General features: G+C 39.5%; 1 protein-coding gene across 3 annotated transcripts in view; it reads left to right on the top strand.

Annotated features, from left to right (window-relative positions):
- Nucleotides 1-20379, top strand: part of FTO (FTO alpha-ketoglutarate dependent dioxygenase) — a 257550-nt gene extending 237171 nt beyond the window's left edge. For all 3 annotated transcript variants that reach the window (XM_063334325.1, XM_063334324.1, XM_063334323.1), the window contains one exon: nucleotides 13478-20379. In XM_063334325.1, the coding sequence (XP_063190395.1) occupies nucleotides 13478-13628 (151 nt within the window). In that variant the 3' untranslated portion in view covers nucleotides 13629-20379. The remainder of the gene's footprint in view (nucleotides 1-13477) is intronic.
- The last annotated feature ends 1392 nt before the right edge of the window (nucleotides 20380-21771 follow it).

Raw genomic sequence — 21771 nt, 5'->3', positions numbered from 1 at the left:
TGTTTCACTCTGGCTAGAGAGACAAGCCAACAGCAAGTAAACCGAGCCTGGTAAAGTCATTAAGGAACGTTTGGAAAATGGAGATCAAATTGGTATCTGCTAACAGAAAGTAGCTAATGCGGGCCTGTGTCATGGTTTAGGCAGGCTACATATGAAAGGATTATGTTTAGATGTTTCCAAGGGAAAACTAAAAGAAAGCAACAGTGTTCTACGTGCTCAATAGGGGTGAAATGCTGGAAAAGCTAAAGTGAAAGTGGAAAGGACAAACTCTGTAGGAGAAGGTCTAAGAAAATGGGCTTTTCGCCTTGCTGAGGAATGTCATTAACTTCCCTAGATGCTCTCACTGGCACTTCAGTAAGTAGGAGGGTGTGTGAAATTTCCCTGTAGAACTGCACATATCTGAGAAATAAAAACTACAAATTAATAACTCCTCAGGAGTACTTAAGAAAGGAAAAACGAAGAAAGGATGCAGTGAAGCTTTTAAGCTTGTGCCGAACTTGAAATATATTTGAAAGTTCTACGGAGCTAAATGAGATTTAAATATGTGACTATGCATTTTTCTCAGTCCTGATAGAAGATTGAATCAGGTCCTTAATTAACTAATGTAAGAGGTCTTTGGAATTCTGATGTGTTTTAAGAGGAATTATATGACTGAGTAACGTGAGAGTAGCATTGCAGGTCAATCAGCAGATTGCAGCATCTCTCATTAACAAACTTCAGGTTTTGTAGCCATTTTATGATAAAGAATTAGTCAAGAGAAAGCACGTAAGTGTTTGAGAAAGGAATTTGAAATGTGCTTTGCAAATACTAACAAAATAACCCATCTGAACTGATCTTAAGGCATTGGCACCATATGCTTTATTATCGTTAGAGTGTTCCCTATGGCAATAACTTCATCCAAGAAGAATTTCAAGAGTAGTTGCATTATCTATTGAAAAGCAATTTTTCAGTTTCTATTCAGGCAAGGTAGTTTTACGAATAACTCTGAAGTTTACTCCGAAGGCCATTTCAATCGTCCGTAGATCTTATGATATTATGTTACCTCCTTTCGTTTCAAATTCACGGCATAAGAAAGAGAAAGAATGACATAAATTGGATGTTAGAAGAGTTCTGAAGATAGACATCAGAAGAATTCAAGAGTAAGAAGAGAACTCAGCATTATTTGTTATTTTCCATCCTAAAGTGAAAAGAGAACAAAGCATCAAAAGCATCTGCAGTGAGAGATAGCTCAAAGCCAGGACTATATATCAGAGCATATAAAACAAGTGAGTTGGCACCACCGAAAGGTCTAAAGTCTTAGCCTGTGGTTTAAAGTCATTGATATTGCAGTCAGAGTCTTTACACCACGGAAAATAATATGAAGAGCTATATGCGTTTTCTGCAATAAACGTTTTAGGTTTTACCTACTAGTAGCATTCACTTGGGTGAACGAGGCTTCATGGTGCTGAGAGAATCCAAGTCCACTGATAGAATGTTGTAGATCAGAATGTTGCACTTCCTTAAGCACTCGTGGAAATGATGTCTGTGAAAGTGGGACAGGATCAGATGCATGTAGTTTATCACATGTTTAAATTGGTTGAGTGCGATCATGTTCCATAAAGGAAAGTGTTTTCCTGTCTAATAACTTTAAATCATCCTTCAGTGTATACTGGAATTTTAGTTGGTATTAAAAATACTGCAGAATTACATTAATTGCAAAATTTTGAGGTATAGTGATGCTGAACTTTCACACAGAATTTCTTCCCTTAATGCAGTCGGGAGTAAGTAAAGAAATACGTTTATTCTCATTGTATTTGGGCGAGTCAAAGTAGGAAAGGATATTTAACGTCTCTATAGAATGTTTTCAGTTATTTGAAATGCAAAGGGTAAATAGAAAAAATTCTGAGGTCTTGTTTGGCAATCAGAAAGATTTACTCCACTTACAGAAGTAGAGAAAAACCATATTGAGCATACTGTTGCCATATGATTTTTATTTGTTGCCTGAATGTACCGTAGCATTTCCTGGGACACCAAGTCTGTTTCTCTGCCAGCAATGGTATTTTTTTGGTGGTATATTTTTATCCACAAAATGCCACTGAATAAAGTAGCAGCCGTGGAGAAATTCTGCAGTGACTGAAATGTGATTAGTTAACATGAGGCTTTCTTTTTTATTCCTAAACTAGTTTTTCCTTTTTTTGAGCCTCTCTGCCTTTCTTGGATCTGCTTTCTCATTTCCCTATTATTTGTTCCCTCCTGCTTCTGTTTGACCTCATGTTGACCTAAAGGAGACTGTGTTTTAGTCCATAGGATTGCATTGCTCTTATAGTATTAGTTCCAATATGTGTTATAAACATTCTGGTTGCAGGCTACAGCCGAGGTGCACAACACAGGGAAGACAATGTAGTTTTGCAGCACAATAAACCTTTTTTTTTTTTTTCCTCTTCCCTAAGCCACATAGGAGTTCAAGGCCATATCTCTTGATAGAAAACGTGGTGTTAGCTCCTTTTATATGTTTGTGAGTATATATGTATCTACGTATAGAGAGAGGTATATATGTACACATATGTATTCCTAGCACAAGTTATGGTGATAAGCAAGTTCTTAATTTCAGTCTGCAAATAGAGAGTTAGCCTTGTGATTGTTTGGCTTTCCCGTATGGTGCTTGCTGTCAGCCCATTGTAGTTCCCCTTTGGCTAATGAAGCATGCAGAGTCACTGGAATGGACCAGAGCTTGGGAGAGCTGCGTTTAATAAGAGTCTGAGAGCACCAAGACAACACGGTTCCTGGGGCAGGATCTCCGTTTGGTGTTGCTCTCCCTAATAAACTTACATCAGCGAAGGACTGCTGCGTGTAAAATCGTAGGTGGAGACCTTCTTGCAGAGGAGTTAGTACAAATATCAAAGGTCTGTGGTTCCATTCTGCTCCCAAGTGCCACCCTTGCTTTGGTCCTGATGGAGGTTGTGGGATTTTGAGGATGGGTTGTGTTCACAGCTTCGGGAGTGACACAGGAAACCTTTTGGGTTCCATAGCTTTGATGTTGGAAAGATATAGCCCGTTTCTGTCCAGTCTGGTTTAAGGATTGAGTAATGTGGTTACTGTTACTTGCATTCAGTCGTGCTTCTTTTGATTTTACTTTCCACATATAACAAATAGGCATTTGTCATACAGCAGTTGATTTTTATTAACGTGAAAGGTTGTCTTACGGAAAAATGCACACTCAACAAGTTAAATGTTTTAGCTTTCTTGCAGAAGAGCAGAGCCTGCAAACCCCAAAGTTCTGTGGAAAATGTGATTGCTTGCTTTAAATGAGGGGGCATTAAACAGAAGGGCCATCCTCCCACAGCGTCACCTAAAGCCATCCTACATTTACATTCTTCCTTAGCTATATGACATCCACATAAAAGGAGAACAAAAGATAAAGTGGGACAGTAAATGATGCCGGAAGCGTCATTAACTTTTCCTGTGACGTTCTTTTGGAAGATGTACTGTCTTTCGAAAGACGTGCCATATGCATGGCTCAGTCCCAAATCTTCCAGCGGTCTAATACCGGCAAGGGAGGGCATCTGTAGCCCCTTGGGAAGCAGGCTGGGGAGATTTCCTTTTCTCCTCTTTGCTGGTTTTTATTTCCATTTCCTTTTCCTCTCTTTTTCTCAGTCATTTAATGCCGTTCTGCACAACAGAGGGGAGCATCAGGCCCCAAGTAAACACCCAATAAAAGAAGTGGGGGAAGTTCACAGCTCCCTTGGTGCTGTTGCGTCCGTCTGTCTGGTTATGGACTCAACAAGATAACCATGCATCAATTTACATTGTCCAGGCTATCTTCACCACCAGAAGTGCTTGAAACCTTATTTTAATAGAAGCTTAGATTCTGGAGAATACTGTAAAATCTCTCCAAAGGCTCCAAATCAGCAATTCCATCTGTGTTTCTGCAAATGTAGAGGAACAATGCCCCAGCTGATTATGCAAACAGAATGAAAATAGTTATTTTAAAAGTGCATAAAATCAATACTGTGGGGAAAACAAGTCAGCTGTGTTTATACTCGGTGTACAGCAGACATTTTGTTTCTTTGTCTGAAAAAATCATAGGAAAGCAAGGATTGCAAGTGAAATAAAACAGCCGATCATACAGTGCAACAGAGGGGACTGGAACATCAGATGCCTCGGCAAAGGCTTAGAGCATTTTAGGTTCCTTTTGAGAGAATATAAATTATATTGAGGTTGATATATTTCTACCTTGTTTGAAGTCAAAGCCAAATATTTTCAGCACAGGGGGAATAACTCACATCCCATTTCTGATCATGAAAAGTATGTAACTAAACCCATGTCTGTGGTGCTGAAAATTTCCTCCTAAATGCTGTTCTCTTTTGGACTGATGGGATTTTTTTGCAAGTATTGGAATGAAGGGGTGTGTATATAAATATGTATAAATGTGCTTCTCATGCAGTCAGGACACATTGCTTGTATACATATTATTCTAAAAACAGGGAACAAAAGCATCTGAGGAACGGGGCTGAAAGGGAACAATCCGTAGACCTATAGGTTAAATTGGATTTAACTTCATCTTTCAGCAAATGCTGTGCTATTTATTCAGTGTTTCTCTGGGGGATTTCCGTACCCCCTGCACTTTATATAGAGAGTAGTGATGTTTCTTAATTAAAAAATCAAACAAACATGGAATGGAAGCTGCCCCACACAGCCGTTCTCTTGTGGGAATAGGAGGCGCACTGATTTGCTTGTGGACTGTTTCTGGGTCTGTTGGGCAGAGGCCACAAAAGAGAGGAAAGTCTCCCTCTGGGGAAGTCAAGTTTACACCACGCATCCGATGCCAGCGCTGTTCCCAGCAGCTTTACAGTTGCTGCAGTGCCATCTACTAGGAACTCCCCTTCGGTTGGGTGGAGTTGGTGAGGTAGATCATTGACCGTCTCGTCAGAAGTGTCTTTTGGGTAGAATCCTCTTTATTAATTCACCCACAGTAGAGATGAATAGATTAGATAAAGTAACTTCTTGTGCCCTCTTTTCTTCCCTTCTTTCCACCTAGAGCTGGAATGTTTCTGAGGCTTTGTAACTGAAGATACCTTGCAGCAAATCTTTATCCATTCCCACAGTTTGTCAGCTAAATAGTTGAGAAAGGCCAAGATATGTTTTTACAGATTTCAATTAGTATTGTAGTCAAAAAATTTGAAAATTTATTTAAATTTCTCTCCAGTTAAGGTAAAGCAAAACATTCTTTAAAAATAGTTTTGTGACGTTTTCCCATATTTCTACAAATACACGTGAAACGCGATGGTGCACCACTTGAAAACTCCTCACAGTTGGACTCCACCAGTGCTTTGGTTGCTGTTATTTCAACATTTGGAGGGTATTAACAATTTATATTTGTCTCATACTTACCTGATTTATGATTTGGGTAATACTAAAAACTCTGTTATTTTCAAGTTCAAGCAACTGTCGCTTAAACCTCTTTAGTGTCAGGTTCATTGATCTCTCTCCTACCTCTCTGTGGAACAGCAAAATGCACTCTGCAGGCCACTGTTACAAGATATATTCTGCTCTAGATTCACTTTGTAGAAGTACACACAAGGACAATGCTGGCTGCTGTCAGGCTATCCTAATATGTCACCCATGATGCCTCAGGATATTTTAGCAGCATCCTCATTTCTGATGGAATTGAGGCCTTTGGAGGCATAAAGCTCTTGGGTCAGTGACCATAATCTTTGGTTCTGTAGCAAGGGCCAAATGCATCAGTGACAAAATTCATTGTCAACTTTGGAAAGAAGCCGACAGGAGAGGTCTTCTGACACGCCATTGTGTGTGTTTGTACTTGCGTATTTGTGCAGCTGATACTAGGTTTTTTCTTGGATTAAAATTTAACTGATATTGCCTCCATCCCTTCCTAAACCTGGCATTCTCTTTTCAAGTTTCTTATCTGGAAACAAACTCATTTTGTCCCTTCTATAAATGCAGTTCCTGGCCTCAGCCATTACTTATGGCTGGGCACACTCTGGTTACAGCACATGAAAGAACGTCAGCGGTGACTTAATGGAAATGGGACAGACTCCTTGGGAATACACTGGGGATTAGATGTTCAAAAGAAGGAAGCACTGCTCTCTTCCCATCTGGCCACTTCATTTCACCGCCTATTTGGGACCAGTACTTCTGAAATCTGGTTTGCAAAGTCAATTATTGATATAATTTGTTTTGTTCTTAAAAGGCAGAGTAAACCTGGGAAGGTTTTAGTTGTGCAGAGTCACGGCAGGGAACAACTGAAAGAAATACTCTCTGCCAAGGTTGACAACTTTCTGATTCGTTAATTCAAAAAAGCTAAGAAAATCTTTGGTATAAGGTTTAGATTGAACTCAATAACTTCCAAAATTCTAGTTTTGGCATGAAAAAATAGAATTTTGTTGGTGATAAAGACAAAGTATTTACAGCCATACGACGAAAACACCTTCATATTGTTATATTTCAATATATTTATATTTTCTCCATCCTGTGTTTTTTCAGGAAACGGTTGTTAGGGTACAAATTATGAAAGCTAATCATAATACCAAGTGAAGGACTTGTAAATTATTGGCTTGGTTATGTTTTACAGAGTTGAAACAAAGAGATGAGAAAACATTCCACCCTAACCCTGTGTCATAATGGGGCATTAACTAACCCCCATTTTCCAAACACCGTTCTATTTTGGTGAAGTTCCAGCTGAAATACTGATTTTGTATATGTTATGTGTTATTTCCTCTAAAATAAGCCAAACCAGAAGTCAAGATTTCAACATTTTTTAACTATAAAGAAGTTTAGCTCTAGCTCCTGTAAATCTTGTATCTTGGAGTAGGTCTCCAGAAAGAGTACTCCTGGGAAAGCATAGAATGGTTTCCCTCTCTAGAGCTGATCCAGGCTGGAGCTCTGTCCGTGCAGGACGAGGGCACCAGTGACGTAGTGGCTGTTGTACGTTTTTCTCTGAAGGGGAGACTTGCTGTTTCTTCAACTGTGTTTATTTTCATTGTTCTTTGAGAACAACGTGTCCCTTTTCCCGCATGGCAAGGTTGGCTACCTTATACCTCTGTGAAACCACACACCTTTTGTTTTGTGCCTTTCTACAGTTATCTCAGCTTTGTGCTGAGCTCTGGAATTCGACGCTGGGTACGCTAAAGCTCTAGCGGGGTTGCCTCAGGTATGACATATATAGTCACCCTGGCCATTTGACCCCCGTATTGTTCCTTGTGGTCAGGAAGTACCAATGCAGGCTTCAGGTGTCCACCTCCAGCGACTGATGTCAGAGGTCAGCAGCTCCTAACTGGTCAGCTGGCAAAACGCCCCATTCATCATCACTGGTATCTCATGGACATGCCAACAAATACATCTAGCTGTAAAATTGTTCTCAACAGTCTACCTGGTGGCCTTAATCCTTAATCAGTGGTCGTCAATTTTCATTTGTTACCAGGTACTGTGACCAAACAGGTGTCTGGAGCAGAAGAAAACTTAAAATTAGGCATATTGTAATTTCTGAAACTGCTGGGGCTGGAATGGGCACCCAACTGGAAAGCAGCTGCTTTTCAGATTTCTCACCCCCGTTCCATTTTGTCATGAATTATATTTATCCCTTCCATTTTTCAACTTTTCATGAAGATAAATGAAAGTTTAGTGCCTCAAATAAGTGGGGTGACTTTTTCAGTCCTTTTTAGGGACTTTATCCCAGTATCCTGTCCACGTCCAAAGGGGAAGAAGAATGTGTATTTACGGCATCAGTTTGCGTTTTTACTTTAGAGTTTTTCTGTTCTTTACTGAGCAATTTGGTTTGATAAAACAGATATTTTTTTTTGTTTCTGTGGCAACTTTGAAGTTACAGAACATCACATCTTGTTACTCCACAATATATTAGCTGACTTCCAATGCCAGTAATTTAACCACCATTGTAAATGGATAAAAACATCTAAATTGAGTATCCCTTGCTAAATTTCACTTTGAGAAACAATATTCAGCCTATTTCATTCCTTCCATAGTTTCTTTTGGGTGTTTTTTATTATTATGCTTTCTAGCTCATGTCTATTGTGAATGGTTTCTGCAAAAGCATTTGGATTGAAATCTTGGCCTTGTTGAAGTCACTGGAAGTTTCAGCTCTGACTTAAGAGGTACCAGGTTTTAATTGTGACGCATTCATCAGCAGAAGTAAATTTGTCAAACCTGTCAATGAGATACGCAATTTATAAAAAAAGAAAAATCAAGGTTAGCTTATTTGAGTGATTGTTCTCAAGTATGTAATGTCATATTTTCTCTGTGCTTTGCATAACAATTCAGATATCTGAGCACACACCGTATTCTTTTATATGTGCTTTGGCAAGTAAGAATGTGAGCTTGAAATGACACAGGGTGATCCTAACACTGAGATTAGAGTCACTACACGTAGTTTGCACAAAAATTTCCAGGTGGAGGAAAGGTTTGAAGGATGAGGATGAAAATATCCAAGCCTTCAAGCAAAACTCTATGTACCAAGTGCCTCTGCTGTTAGGATTGGTGTTCACCCAGCAGAGCTCTGTGTTGGAACAGCGATAAGCCATGTTTGATCACAACCAAATTTGCAAAGTCATTGTGAATCTCAAGAATGGAAGATGCTGTCTAAAGAAGCTGCTACTGTTACTCAGAACTGCATCCATGTTAGCAGCGTTGTATCATTAACCACGTTGTATCATTAACATCATTAACCGATGTTAGTGTGGATTCATGCATGCATTTGTCTTAGTAGGGTGAGCCAAGCCCTGTTTTTACCTGGGCCATTGTTTTAAAAGGTACTCTGAAGTTCTGAATAACAGCTCGGTAACACCTTTATTCTAGCATGAATGGAGGGAGGAAATAACTCCCACGTAAAAGGCAGTAATTTCAGGAATGCTGGAGGAAGCAGGTATGGGTGAGTGTGTACTTCGGTACATGCAGCGCCAATATCCCATCCTCCCTTTCTGACCGTATCAGTAGCTGGGGAAGACGACCAGACCCACGTTCCTTGACCAACCTTATGAAGTTCCACGTGATCTCCATTGGTCTTTGGGCTGCCAGGCGTAGGCAGATAAATTAGTACCATCTAGGAAACTGGACTATTCTCATCACCTCCTCACTCTTAACACACCTTGCAGTCTGAGCCACAAATTGACCCCTATTGATCTGATTTGACTGCGCCTCTGTGGAGTAGACAAACAGTGCAGTAGAATCCAATCCAGGGACTCTAATTCATAGCACCTTATTTAGCTTCCTAGGTGATAATTCTTATTTGCATTAATCACATTCATCAGCAGAACCCGAGGCCGCCTCCTGGCTCATATGCATTCCTGTTCCTGACAACAGAACAAAAAGGTATCTGCTCTGAAAAAAGAGTGTTTTAAGTATATTGATACATGATACTAAATAGTTGCAAAACTTAACCGTTAGAAAGAAGACTGTTTTTCAAATCAATGGCTCACGCATTACTGTAAAATATATCGATTAAAAACAAAGCATAATGTTGGTCATTTAGTCAGTAGAGTGATGCAATACTGAAATAAATTTATCCTTTGACTTTTGCATTAACCTTTTATTGACTGCTTGCATACTCATAATTAACACATACTTTAGCGAGCTTGGTTAATTTTAGCATCGTGGTCGGTGTCCTCTAATGTAGCTGACACCCTGATCATCAAAATGTCAGTGCAGCCCAGGGGCCCACCACCAGGCAACTGTCTGTCGCAGTGGATGTGCACCTGCCCGGGGTGGAATTAGCCACCGTCCAAGGGAAAGAGTCCTGTGTTGTCATGCAGTTTATAAATCTTTGTCATGATTTAGTTGAACTTATATTAATATTCAGCTATTGGTAGATATTAATGAACAAAGTCCATTTGGCAAAAATGGAGATAAAGGGGATCAAAAGTCTGTGAAGTTTACAGAAGAGATGTAGTGAGAATGTGCACCGCAATGGTAACTAATTGTTCCTTAAAAATGGGCTTTTTTAATTGAAACTGGCACAGGTCTTGATTGTTTTAGCAAGAAGGTAGGGACCATGGAGTTTGGTGCGTTCTGCACGTTTTTAGAGAAATCATCCTTTGTTTAATGTGTTGGTGAACACAGATTATCAAGGTGTTGGAACTAAATTGCTCTGAAATGTATCATGGCAGTTTTTCTGTTCTCCTGCAAATAAGGTATGAAAGACGCCTCTTGATCTGGCATCTGTTCTGTATCTCAGAGCATGTGTTATTTCCGCTCCTGACACATTTTGTGCTTACAATATACACAGATTAGATCTACTCTCCTTTGGAGATTTGACTTTATTAACTCAAATAACAGTTTTTAATTAATATATAATATTTTAATTAACTTATGACAGTATAAATCTTGGTACTTTCCCCCTACCACCATACTTTGATGTTTGCAGTGTTTCCCACATGGAGCCTCATAAATTCTTTTGTATCTGGGAAAAGAGAGAATTTCTGTTTATTCTGAGTAATCATTGCTAACTTAGGTTAGCTATCTTTTCCCAGATACAAAGGAATTCGAAATAATTCTGTGCAATTATTTAACTGCCTCTGATTGTCCTGCTTCAGATAAAAACGTTGCTATCCTCTTGCAGGATCTTCAGGTCTGTTACTCTCCTACAAATTAAAGACCATTGTAGGAACCATTTTTCCCACAGAAATTTATTAAGATCAATAGTAATACACTTATCTGGAAAGGACCGGTTTTGCTTTCTGAGTCAGAAAGCATGTATTTGAATGCCTGTGTTCAAGCTAGTGGTTGCCATTCAGGTGAATTGCTTAATGAACTGCCAGGTGCGGAGATGACTGCTTAGGACCCGGCCCCATATCTTTAAATATGAGCATCTTGAGTTGACTTTGACTGTCAACTTGAGTTGACTGTCATTTTGGTCAAAATTGGTGACTCACAAAATGTAAAAATGTAACATCCACCGCTGTTCTTGCTAGTGATATGAAGCCAAGCCATAGAAATCCCAGACAGAAAGACAAAAGGACCTATGGGGTTGCAGAACTTGGAATATTAAGGCACTGGTTTACCCTTTTTTTTTTATACTTTTGCAACATACCGATGCATTTCTATCATCGGATTTGCATAGGAAGTCCAAGGACCTGACACACTTCCATTCCTCTAATCCCTCATGTGGAATGTGATATGGCTAAAACTTCCCACGTGCACGACTGCCTGGAAGTTAAGGCACATGCTTAGTTGTGGGGTGACCTTCCAGAGACGGCTCTGCTGGTATGAAAAATAGAGAAGGGAAAGTAGCAACTAGAATAGTTGCTCATGGGCTGTTCTGTCACAGCATCACTGTGACTTCCTACACACCTACAGCGACACAAGTGCCCAAAACCCAAATGTGATGGCAAAGTTGGGTCAATCCATTTGTGTGAGAGAGCAAGTGGGGAAAAAAAGAGACATTAAAGGTAAAAAAGGGGCTCTGAAATCATGAAGAAGCTAGAAGCTGGTATTTTTTTCCTCTCAGTGAAAATTCTGTTGTTAATAGCAGATGTGTGAGAAAGAGAGAATGTTCATTATTATAAGTTGAGTTTTGCAGGCCACATACTATGCCTGCAGTATTTACCGGCTGAGCTTCTTGATTTGTCATCTGCAATAATCTCTACATGGTTAATTTATCCACTTTTAGATTGAAATGCTTAAACTGGAATATCTTATACTACCCAGCAAATTGAGCGTATTATTTTGTGCCAAGACAGAAAATAAAGCAAGATTTTAAAAGCCTTATGGAGTTATGCTGTAATTAGTTTCAGCTTCCCCTGCATATTAATTTTCTCCTGTTCCTTTATATAATTTGGAAAATGTCTTCAGAACATGATGGCACAATCAGTTAAGTACCTCTCAGAACTCATACACTAAACTGCATTTGCTCTAACAACTATTATAAAGCAGCCGGCAAAACAAATCCTCTGTTATTCTGTACAGTGCAGCTTATCAATGCAAACAGTTTAATATTTATGCTAAGAGGATTGTCACAAGTAGCTTCTGTTCCTTTAATTCTTGTTTTAAATAAATAATGAGAACATTTAAACACATTACTCTTCCCAGGGCCCTGAGGTCGGCTAATCTTATTATTTATGAAGTGATGTGCTACATAATAGTACTTAGTGCATGTTAACAGATGCTATTATCAGGGGCTGATGTGGAGAGCTGAAGATATATTGGAATGTTATGTGTTAATACTGTCCTTGTAGTGTAATGTACGATGGATTGAGTGCCCAGGATGCTGGTGCGGCAATTAACCACACACCAACATGGGTGTAAAGCTGAAGTATGTTTTCTCATGGGGATTACGCTGCCATTAATAATTCCCAAGAGAAGAAGACATCTTTCATTTGGAAACAGTCTCTTCCAGAAGGCCGACGGTGTAGACAAGGAAGTTGCATGTGTAGACATTTTTAGAGTTCATTTTACAGAGATGAGGGAGACATACGTGTTTAAAACAACTTCAAAATTGTTACAACAATTACGTGCTCTATAGAACATGAATTTTAAAAAATGTCTTACAAGAGAGAAAAGTGTATTTCTACTATTTGCTTTTTATGTCTTTGAAGAACTACGTAGACCTGCAGTATCTACCAAAATGGCAGTAATGCGTAGCATTCTTCTTTGTTGTGTCCCATTGCAAACGTTAACTAATTAATCAGCAGCATGCAAATTGTTTGAGGGGAGGGGAAGAGGGAGGGGGAGAAATCCTCCTTGAACTGTGACAATTTTTTTGATGCAGCATGTTGTATTACAGCCTAATCTTAAGAGATGTGATGGTTACCACTTATAAAACTTTCCTCTGCAGGCTGCAGTTCAGCTGAATATTATAATTAGACTTCATGAGTATTGATGAATAATCCATTTAATAAAAAACACTGTAATTTAAACATTTTCTCTGGGGACTAACATACACTAACCTCTTAATTTAATTTTATTGAAGTTTTGCCCACCTATTCATCATTGGAAGTTGTTATTAACCTCTATTTCCATTTATCTTTATAGAATTTTCTCTTTTTATATTGCCTTTTTCAGAGCTAAGCAGGTTGATACACTTGTAAATCTCCAGAACCTACAAAGCTAGTCCGGCTTCTTTAATATTGTTTAATCTATCCCCTCTGACCTTAATGCAGTAAATTCAGTTTAATCTTTCTCAATAATCTAGTAATACATTGGAAACCAGCAAACATTTAAATCTGATAATGGTTTAATCACATGCTTTAAATAACAGCTGAGATAATGAAAAAATAATTCACCGTATAAAGGTACACTAACTGAGTTTTCTCTGTGATTGGCTTTTTGAGAAATCCCTACAGAAAATACAAAGCCTACAACAGAAATCAACTTCACTGTAAATGAACAATCCATTTGGTCAGAAGATGTCGTATTTCTTTTTTATTATCATCTTTCCCTTCCAATTAATGCACAAATGTATCCTCGCTGAGTATTCAGTTTCTTGATACAGTTTTACTGAAGTAGTTCCTCTGCTTACCCTTCCTTTCAGATGCCAGTCAGAAGCGGCAGAGAGCTTGCCAGAAGACCAGAGACCAGAATGCCATCCCTTCTGGACAGATGATGAACGTAATATGCCTCTACCATATGATCTTGAAGAAGTAATTGCTAATCTACAAAATCTTGTTCAGTGGGTAGAGTAACAGGTGACCTTCCAGCCTAGAATTATTGATGATAATCATTTTGATAGAAGCCTTTTAGTTTCAAATAAATCTTTTCGGCTTTATCATGCCTTTATCATGTGTTATTTTATGTGTCAATGCAGATTTCATCAGTCTTCACACAGTACCTTAGTTACGGTCTCATAATAAAAAAGACCAGGCCCTAAATCTACAGAAATAGGTAGCTTTTAAGACCTGAAGTCCAGAACACCAGCCTCAGTTATTTCCTCCTCCACTCTTAATTCCCATTGACCCTTCAGCTCATGGATATCCGTTTCTCCACAAGTTCCCTTGACATCTAAATTTCAGCTTCCACGAGTGCCTAGAACTGCCTCTGGCCTGGCAGGTTTGAGCAACACAAGGTGCAGCTCACACCTGTGACAAAGCAGAATCCACGATCTAGGCATCCTAATGAGATGGCAGTTTGGGGTGAGCCTGCTGGATAACTCCGGGATAGGCCTGTGCACACAGTACGGTGACTTCTTCATCCACTAAAATAGACAGAGGTACAGGAGACGGTAGAAAAAGTCCTTTATGCAATGGCTCCTTGTTAGAGCATTTTTTTTCCAGGTGAGGAACTCTGGAGGAGCATCCTGACATAGATCCCGAGACTTGTTTGCTGTTTTCAATCATGGAAATTGAGTAGTACTGGGAGAGATTTCCGATGTGAATCTACACCTCCTGGGCTCCCTGGAAGTCAGAATTTGGTTCCTAACCATTGCTTTGTTTCTGCATGTTGTGAATCCTATTCTGGGGCCAGGTTTCCCAGTGCATTCCCTGAAGAGCTGATGGACCTGAGGAAGGGTTTTCATTTTGGGTGTCAGGTCCCCTGACGGATTAGGTTTAGGTTGGGTGATACTGGGCATTGCAGCATCTGTGTTGATCTAGTGAGATCTATGAGAAAAAAAAACCAGAAGACTATGAGAAATGAAGCTGTTTGTGATCTGGTAATAACATGCTATAAAAAGAACAATTCTGTGTTGGACGATACAACGCACTCCTAAATAAGGGAGACATTTTTCATTTAGTTCTGTTGCTATTTTAATTTGAACTAGTCTACGCTTTTGCCATAAAAAGCAGAAGAAAATCATATTATGGTGAAACAGTACTCAGTCTGTATTACCACTACAAAAGAAACCAGTAAGACTCAGAGCTTGATGTTGCCACCAAGAAATGAATAGGCCTCCTGTGTTAATCTTCTGTTTAAAATCACTGCTGAGGCCAGGCTTACCCAGAGCATACCAGTATACTGTATTGGCAAAGCGCTCTGCGTGTGGATGAGGCTTGTACTGCCGAAGACTGTGCTTTTTGACAGTATAACATATGCCAGACCTCCCTGGAGCTAAAGAAGCTATGCCAGCAAAAATTCAGTTTTAGCCGTCTAAAACTGTGTCCGCACCTACCAGCTTTTGCCAGGACAATTATATCAAGTAGGGATTGTACCTCTTAACCTTTGACGTAGCTATGCCAGCAAAAGTATAAAGACCTGCATCAAGCATTTTCATTGTGGTCCTGGCCTTTTGCTAAAACTGTTAGCCACCCTGTAGAATGTAAAGACTCTCTGAAGAATAAATTATTATTTAAAGTAGGTTTGATTATATTATAACCTTGATCCACGCATTTATCTCTTATCTCTTGTGCCACAGATTTCTTAACATTTTGAAATACTCTGTTATGGGCATAGCTTTTTCTTTCCTGCACTAGCTAAAGCTGGCTTTACCAGTGGGCAAATGGCATATATTTGGATTAATGCCACACTAAATACTGTTTACTTTGGAGATCACTTAGAGAAAAGCTAGCTGAAGATGTGGGAATTCTGCTTTTGAAAAGGCATTTCTCACAGAAACAGCTATTACTTTGGAAATGAGCGAGATGAATTCAAACAAGCTAATGATGTAACACTGTTAACACAGCGTTTGAGGGGATTGTTTGTTTGTTTAGGCTGTTACTTTATGATTATTTTGCGTTTAATTAGGCGCTGCTAGAAACCATGGGGATCGCAGTATTGAAATGAATCTGACAGCCATAAAAGGTAGAGAAGGCACATCAATGTTGTAGTTTGTAGCTGAAGTGGAGGCATAGCTATTAAAAAATGATTGGCAAATAATTATTTCCAGCAGTAGTGAAAAAACCACTGGGTTTTTCTTGTATTAGGAGACTGCTGGCAGCAATAGAAATTTTTAAAATGCATGATTCTAGGTCTTGTCTACGGTGAAGATTTAAGCTGGTGAATTAGCTGAACTAGTACTAGCCTCAGTACAGTCGGACAGCACTCATTTAAGCCATGGATAGCACTCATTTAAGCCATGGATAGCAATGTCAATGACAAATGAACACCTCTGGAATGGATAAGACCTAAGATTCACTGGCAAAATGCCAATAATGAAGTGGTTAAAAAGGATTAATGCTCTGTGTTGCATTCCAGTCTCACATCATCTAAATCAGTGCAACTTGATGGAGTTTCGCTGAAATACAGAAGCATAAGAGATTTCATATCTCCAAAGCCCACAGGAGTTGACAGCAGAGACATGAGTAAGGTTGATGGAACTGTTTGAAGTATGTAGTAAAGCCAAAGGGTACCCCAGGAGGAGAACATGGTTGAAGGTAAATATCTATTAAAAAACTGAGAGATCCAGTGTAAATTATTGCTGTGTTTGGATTACGTACTAGAAGCAGACAGATACTTCAAAGTTTTCATTATTTTATTCAAATAGTTATAATTTAGCTCATGTTGCGATGATACTTTAGCAATCCCTTTATATCCCAGCATTAGATAACCCATTACCATTTCGGATGAGCTGAAAAAGACAGCCTCTAATGGATGTTCTCTGTATAGCAACTGTTTGCCAAGTCTGGATGCTCTAGAGGCATGAGGACCAAGGTCAGTTTTTTTCAGGGAAGAGGTGAGAGCATAAATTAGCTTCTAACATTAGATTCAGTGATTCTTTTTAAATGGTGACGTTCACGACTTTGCTTACATTTACTTTTCATCAGCCGTGAAAGAATTAAGGTAAAATAGTTCACTTGCACGTGTGTGTCAGGCTAAATGGATTACAGAAGATACAGATCTGTTTGCCTGTCTGCACTTGCCTTTAGACAATATTCATCACTTTTACAAAAGCTACTGACTAAACATGGAACCAATACAAATGAAATGCTTGAGGCAAGGGCTTTCTTTAAAAAATCTGATGCCGAGTTGGTTTTACACTGATAGAAAGGAAACGTTGGCAGAAAATGAAAAACTTTTATTGTTTCTCCAATTTCGGGGATGAAAGGTAAAGGCCGTTTTTAAGTATTTGATAGAAAACTGCTGTGTTGTGCCATGTAATTAGAAATGCTTTTATAATGCTTTATTTGTATATCCGTATGTAAAAATATTTTATCCTGTGCATTCTTTCTTCTTGTTAAAAGGTTATGTAAATAAAAAATATTAATCTCAATACAGTAGATTTTAAAGGCATCGTGCTTATGCTCTGAGCTTTACAGCAGATTCTGATTATCTAAAGCGTAATTAAGAAAGCCATGAGTAATTGTTGACTGGAAATTGTCCAGGATGGCTAACATGCAACATAATAAATACCCAAATTGGCTGTCTTATTATCAGCCAGATATAGTTTTAGTGTCACAGGTAATGATGCAAGATGCACTTTAAAATCATGCTGGACTTCCTGATGCTGTGGGACAGATTCAAGGATTCCAGTGCCATAACAGCAGGGAAAAAAAGAAAAGAATTCCCAAGATCCATCACAAAAGATGACTAAAATATTGTAGTGTGTTAAGAGTGGGCATTGCTCCTTTCTCCCTTCTTGTAGGGCAGTTCCATTAGTCCTGTGTCATGCAGTGGAATTTGGGCTAACGCAACAGAGATTAAACTAGCCCAGGAGCTGGTCTCTAAGCTGGGATGAGAGGAGGGTAAGAGACATGAGATGGGACGCTCGTGAGATGCAAGGGATGTGCTTTCTCAAGGCCACAACTTTATTAACTTAACTCATATGGGAGTCATTGAGCAGTAACTGGTACAGTGCAGGTCAGGATCTCTCCCTTAATTGTTACCAGCTGGTGCAAAGTTCATGTTGGCTCTTTAACCCCCCTCATGCCCCCGACAGCTGGTCCTCAGCTTTTTGCTAGGAGCTCACCACTGTCGTCTTGCACCAAGGTTACAGGGTTGGGAAGAGTGGTTGTTCCACTGTAGCAACAGGCATGAGAAACCCTGATCCCCAGCGTCAACCTCCACCTCTGTCCTGCAACACCACCATGGACTGAGTACCTCCACTCAACATCTGTTTCAAGTTGCTGCAGATCACCTTGTGAACTATCCCGCCGGGACGGTGAGCTGCCACGGGGAAGGGTCAAACAAACAAGCAGAACACTGTTCACAGTGAGGTTCCTTGTCCGAAAAAAGACAACCTCTGCGCTCCCCACAGCAGAGTGAAAAGCTCAGCCCTACACTGATCTAGCGCTAGAGGGTGGGAGCTGTTAGGTTATGAAGAAAGACTCGGAAAACCAGCAACCTTCAATGTTCCTGAGGACTGCCAACCTGCCCAATTCTGGTTCTCCCAACCTCACCCCACCTCTAAGGGCAGAGGAGATCCTAAATAGAACCACTGTTCTCTTTCCAGTCCAAACTGAGACTCATCACATTCAATGTGGCTGGGCTTGCATCTTAATTTGCATCTGTCCTCTTCACCTTAGCCTGGGGGCATTCGTTGAACAAGAGAAGCTAATTTATACAATTGCAAAAAGACTGTACTTAGCAAGGCTGCACAATTGGCTGAATAACATGTCAAATAAAAGCCGACAAAGAACTGATAAAATTATCACATTAAAATGCTGATGTTTGGGCGTGAGCACTTCACACATGACATGAAAACTATGTGTTATCTTCTTGCTGCTTTGGAGATAGCATTCACGAATCACGCGATAGAAAAGGACGCACAGTGCTATGGTTTACATCCTCTAATACTCCACTGTTTTACAGTGCTTGTCCATGGTGAATCAGAATTTGGTCACAACAGTTGTTCGCCTCCCCCTCTGTATCATCAAATACTTGTTTTCATGCCAGCACATCTTGGTCTGATTAGTCCCCTTGATTAGAGGCTAAAGTAAAAAGTCAGGTGTATAGGATTCCCATTATCCTTTATTTCACTGCTTCTAAGAACAGGTCAGATAGAGTTATTTCAGTGAAAATGTGAACAATCAACTTCTGTTTACCATTAACCTTCAGTTTTCTTTTCTTAAAATCAAATCAGGGCTTGGTAGGCAGTTATTTTCATACATGTCCCTTGATCAGTGGAACAATCTGTCAAAAGCCATTAAAGCCTCTATTAGGTTGAATTGCACTCAAAGCTAAACTATCCAATCATTTAAAGGGCTGCGATGATTGTTTTTAATATAGTATACATTTATTTCTCTCTCTGAGTAGTAACATAACTTTGAAACTAAGCATGTATGACTAGGGCTTTTTGCTATCCAGCGTGTCCGGAGAAGCTTGGTTTCTCGTGGAAGATGAATGTCTACATGAAAAAGGAAGAAACAAACGCAATGAAATCACCTGTATGTTCTCAGAAGCTTTTCCTCCATTTTTCCCCATTTCATTGTATCCATGAAGGTGTAACATATACAGAATGGGAAGAAATTTTCCAAGGTCCTTGGCTTAAAAGCATCCCTGAAAAATTTAACACAGAATTGTAGTAATATTGTAAAGTGGCTTTTTATCTTAAGATCTCAGGATGCTTTACACAGAGAAACTGAGGCAGAGGTCAAAAGCGCAGCGTGTTCTGACTGCAAACACTGGAACCGAGCATCCGTAACCCTCCATCGCTGGCATGTCTCAATTACTTCCAGTTAATCAGCTCAGTTTACAGATTAAAGATGCTTTCATGGAACATTTTTTCTCCAAAGATATATCTGAAAGTGGAGCTGGAATTTGTCCTCCTCGTGTCATATTTAACATACTATTTAATTGCATAACATACAATAATACGTCTCATGTAATAAGAGATTTTTCAGGCCCCCTAATGTTTGATTAAACTTTGCAGTGAATCTTTTAGTTACATTCCAAGTCTCTGAGCTCTCAATGGGAAAGGTAAATTTTATTGGCATTATTAAATTATTCCATGGAGAATAAGCAGATATGCAGTCTATAATGCAGTCCACGCTCTTTTCGCTGTATTTTAAGCGTGTCCACTGCACACCCCACAAGGTGGTATAGCTGCTGTACTAGGGAACTCCTAAGGAGATACCCTGTGGGTATGTATTTGGGTGCCATTTATCAGGGTGAAGATGCATTGCTGGAACAAGCTGGAATGAATGCTGGGTGTGCACCTGTTAGCACTTTTCTCTGGTACCTATTTGGTAGTCTGGTAGTACTTTGCTGAGAACGCTACTTTTCTAGTTATTTTGATGAACATCCTAATAATTTATTGCCCAAACATTATCAAAGCATTCCACAATTCTTTCATTGCTGTTCTTTCTCTTCTACCCACCAGTGCCCTTTCTGTCCCTTTTGTCTCAGTGTTAACCGTAATGTTATTAGCAAGTTGTGTTCTTTGTTAAGCTGACATGACTTTAAAGTGAGAAAACTTAAAAGCCATGTATCAGATAGCATTCTCTCAAGAACATTTCTTTTCAAACCAATTTATTAGGATATTTTTGTTCCTTGCTTATTTGCTACTGCTACACGTACTTTTTATTAATGACTATTTATATAACACTGCAAAATATATGGTGATATTTAAATATGCGTTATGTATTTGTTAATTTACTGACATTTGTAAAATAAACCACTTAAAGAATCTGTTTGTCTATCGTTTGTCCTCCAGAAGGTGTTGGGTCTTGTCTTCAATACCTCGGTGTTGCAGTGCATGGAGGAAGAGGAGTATATTTTTCACACCATTTAACTTCAGGTGCCTACATGAGGAAATTACTTTCTGTAAGCTCCTTATATGCCGAATAAGGAGAGGTGAGCTTCTTCAAAGGAGCAAACTCAGAGGTGCTCTGAAGCTGCTTTTCAGTGGGGCATCTCTCTCCACCTGAACTGTGTTGCAAGTCCCAGTTAGGTTGCATAGTTATCCTCATCTGCTTATGCTGACAATTTAATAATGGTGAATAGGTAAAAGAGATAATGGGGAATTTGTTGTTATTCTTGAAATTAATGGAATTAAATTCTGATTATATTGCAAATCTTCTAGTAAAGAAGGCAGATGAATTTATGTTACTTTGGTAAGACTCATACCATAAATGCTCATGACTGGCTTATACTCCCTGTAATACTGTTTCCTTCAGCAAAAATTTATGCTCTACTGCTAGGTTTAGAAGAAATTCTTCTGGCTGTGCAACCCCACATTTCCCATATTTGACACAAACTCTTATATTACGTGAGTATTAGGAACTCAGCGCGTATCAGCACTGCATCAGCCTCTTTGTGTGTATACTCTGTTTGTTCTGTGTTTTTTGCGGTAGAGTTTGCAACTTAAAACATATGTAGTAGTCATGTTAAACAAGGCAATATCAAAGAAGTGTGTCTTGCACGTAGAGTAAAAGGTGATAAGGTTTGTGGCGTTTGTTGTTTGTAGGGAACTTCGTTTCACATTTTTATCTCCTACTTACAGCAGATTTTGTGGAGGGCTCTACTGTGTCTAAAGGGCACTGATGCTACAGGAATAGTTATCATCAGTTGCCTCCGTCTCAGGGCTGTGGATGGCCTAGAGTCCAACCTAGCCCAGATTCAGGTCACAGAGCAAGGCAAGGACCATTACTGCGAATTTCCTTTGATACTCTGAAGAGTGCCGTTGTCGAGTACAGCAGAACGATTTGATGTGCACGTGCCCGTGTGGCTGAGATGCACCGCAGTGTTCTGTATTACCTGGAGTTCCCTTAATGCCAAAGGCTGCGTGCCCAAGTTATTCTGCATTACTAGCTTCCAGCCAAGAGGTGACGAAAGCGTGAATAACAGAGGCCAGGTCATTCCCTGCCAGGATGGAATGGAGTCTCCAAGCCAAAAGGAGCTGACAGAGAGCATTATGCACAGACACTCCAGCTTAGAGTCAGCAAGGCATTCAAGAGGTAAGAAATTTGATTTCTTGGCCTAGAACATTCTTTCCTTGGCTTTAGAAAAAGTTTAATG

This window comes from Chroicocephalus ridibundus, chromosome 4, assembly GCF_963924245.1.
Source record: "Chroicocephalus ridibundus chromosome 4, bChrRid1.1, whole genome shotgun sequence".
NCBI classification, from domain to species: Eukaryota; Metazoa; Chordata; class Aves; order Charadriiformes; family Laridae; genus Chroicocephalus; species Chroicocephalus ridibundus.
Note: the sequence above shows the minus strand (reverse complement) of the source record. Positions and strands in the feature narration are given on the sequence as shown.